Source organism: Triticum aestivum, chromosome 3B, assembly GCF_018294505.1.
Source record: "Triticum aestivum cultivar Chinese Spring chromosome 3B, IWGSC CS RefSeq v2.1, whole genome shotgun sequence".
NCBI classification, from domain to species: domain Eukaryota; kingdom Viridiplantae; phylum Streptophyta; class Magnoliopsida; order Poales; family Poaceae; genus Triticum; species Triticum aestivum.
In genome coordinates, this window is record NC_057801.1 from 44,168,793 (window position 1) to 44,170,606 (window position 1,814).

The 1,814-nt window shown below is 45.6% G+C and overlaps 1 protein-coding gene across 1 annotated transcript; it reads right to left on the bottom strand.

Annotated features, from left to right (window-relative positions):
• Nucleotides 1–673: 673 nt before the first annotated feature.
• Nucleotides 674–1,412, bottom strand: LOC123068472 (non-specific lipid-transfer protein 4.1). The gene has a single exon (XM_044491053.1). It carries the CDS (start codon nucleotides 1,309–1,311, stop codon nucleotides 964–966), a length of 348 nt encoding a protein of 115 aa, XP_044346988.1. The 5' UTR covers nucleotides 1,312–1,412; the 3' UTR covers nucleotides 674–963.
• Nucleotides 1,413–1,814: the final 402 nt, after the last annotated feature.

The following is a 1,814-nucleotide window of genomic DNA, read 5'->3' on the forward strand; positions in this document are numbered from 1 at the left end:
CTGACTCAAATTAGCATGGAGAGAATATGTCCATCCGTGCGCCTCCTGTAAATAAGGAGAAAATTCTATTATTCCCATGGTCCACCTATAGCGAAAAGTAGATATTAACTTTCTATTTGTGCAAGTATTTAGTGCCGCAGTCCACTCAGCTTTCTTATGTCGTACCCTGTCAGAACGCCGGTTTATTACTGTGATTGGATCCATAATTACAAGTTCATACTCTCCGATCAATTTATAACAAACATGAAGTATATTGTACGTACTATCACAACCAAGAGTATTCCAATTTTTTGCCCTACAAGCTAACAACCAGTGTCTAATTAATTGACATCTCTCTGGATGATCTTTCATGTACACTGTTTGAAATTTACCTTAATCTGTCTAGAAGTATATTGCAGTGTATTGGATGATGGTGATTTAAGCAGTTCTAAGTATATTCTGATTTCTTATAATTAAGCCAGTAGGAGTTTTTGTTGGTGGTTGCATTCACTAGAATTCTGTGTGTTTCAAGTTTTAGGATGTTTTGAGGAACCAAAATGAGTGAAATACCATAGTTCCATTCCTAGTAAATTGTTGGGTTCATTCCTACGTCTTGCTTGGAGCAACAAACTGGAATGGAATGCTTTGCCAGTCTTGCATATATCAAAAGTGCTGAATAACATGCGCACGCAAGTAGAGCTGATCAGCTGTGTATACAATCCATATATCAAAAGTACACATGGTACAAAGTACAGCAACCTCGGGGAGTGGAGGAACAACCAAACATCGATACAACAGTGTGGCCGGCCATGCAGAGCTGCTTGGACAGTGTGTCTCTCTCTCACGCAGTGAGATAATATGAGAGCATTTATTCATAAATATATGTGTGTGTGCGTGTATGTGACCTCAACGTACTAAGCGTAGATCCAGCAACGATGGCGTAGGGGACGTACGATAGCAACAACGATGGCAGCAAGTGCTCGATCAGCGAATCTTAGAGCAGTCGACGGAAGAGCTGATGGCGTAGGGGACGCTAACGCCGCACTTTGTGGGGATGCCGGCGGCCTTGCCAGCGTTGAGCCCAGCAGCAGCGCTCTTGATGCACTTGCACGCCGCTTGCTTGTCAGCGGTGCTCCGGGCTGAGCTGGCTAGACTCCTAACGCCGCTGCAGCAGGCCGCAGATGGGCTGGCGCCGTTGCCGCGTGCATAGGAGATGCAGGGGCTCAAGGCAGAGCTCACCTGACCGCACGATACAGCCGCCTCCGTGACTGCGAGGAGCATAGCGGCCACCACGGCGACGAGCACGACCTGAGCAACAGCAGAACGGGCCATCTCGATCAAGCTAGCAATAGTAGTGGTAGTGAGCTCAGGCAGAGATGATGAGATAGCTAGATTTGCTAAGTGATTGTAATGGTGAGGAGTTTCGTGGGGATGCATGGGCTTAAATAGGGCTTCTTACCATCACGGGATTCCATTCGGAATAAACAGTGTAGTTTCTTGGTGTCAAGTATTGTGTCTACGTGTGCCAATTCAATTGATGCGAGCAAATGCATGAATTTAGGTTGTTGGATGTTGGAATTGATTTATGGGTGTTAATGCATTTAGGAGATGGTTGGTTGTTACCGTTTGGTTGGGCCGATGGATGGACCAAGCACTAGCGGTGGAATGTGGTTGATTAGCGTGTACACAGCAGATTAACTATGAGACTAAGACATGTACGCAGTCATATAGTGGCCGACCATGGAGTAGTTGAGTGCATCTATGATGGTGAGCACGACCATTGAACTGTGCATATACGTACATCATCATTTTTACCCAAAATACGCTCTGGCCTA

Excerpts from the sequence above, each read along its gene's own strand:
- LOC123068472 (XM_044491053.1), bottom strand. The coding sequence starts at position 1,311 with ATGGCCCGTTCTGCTGTTGCTCAGGTCGTGCTCGTCGCCGTGGTGGCC.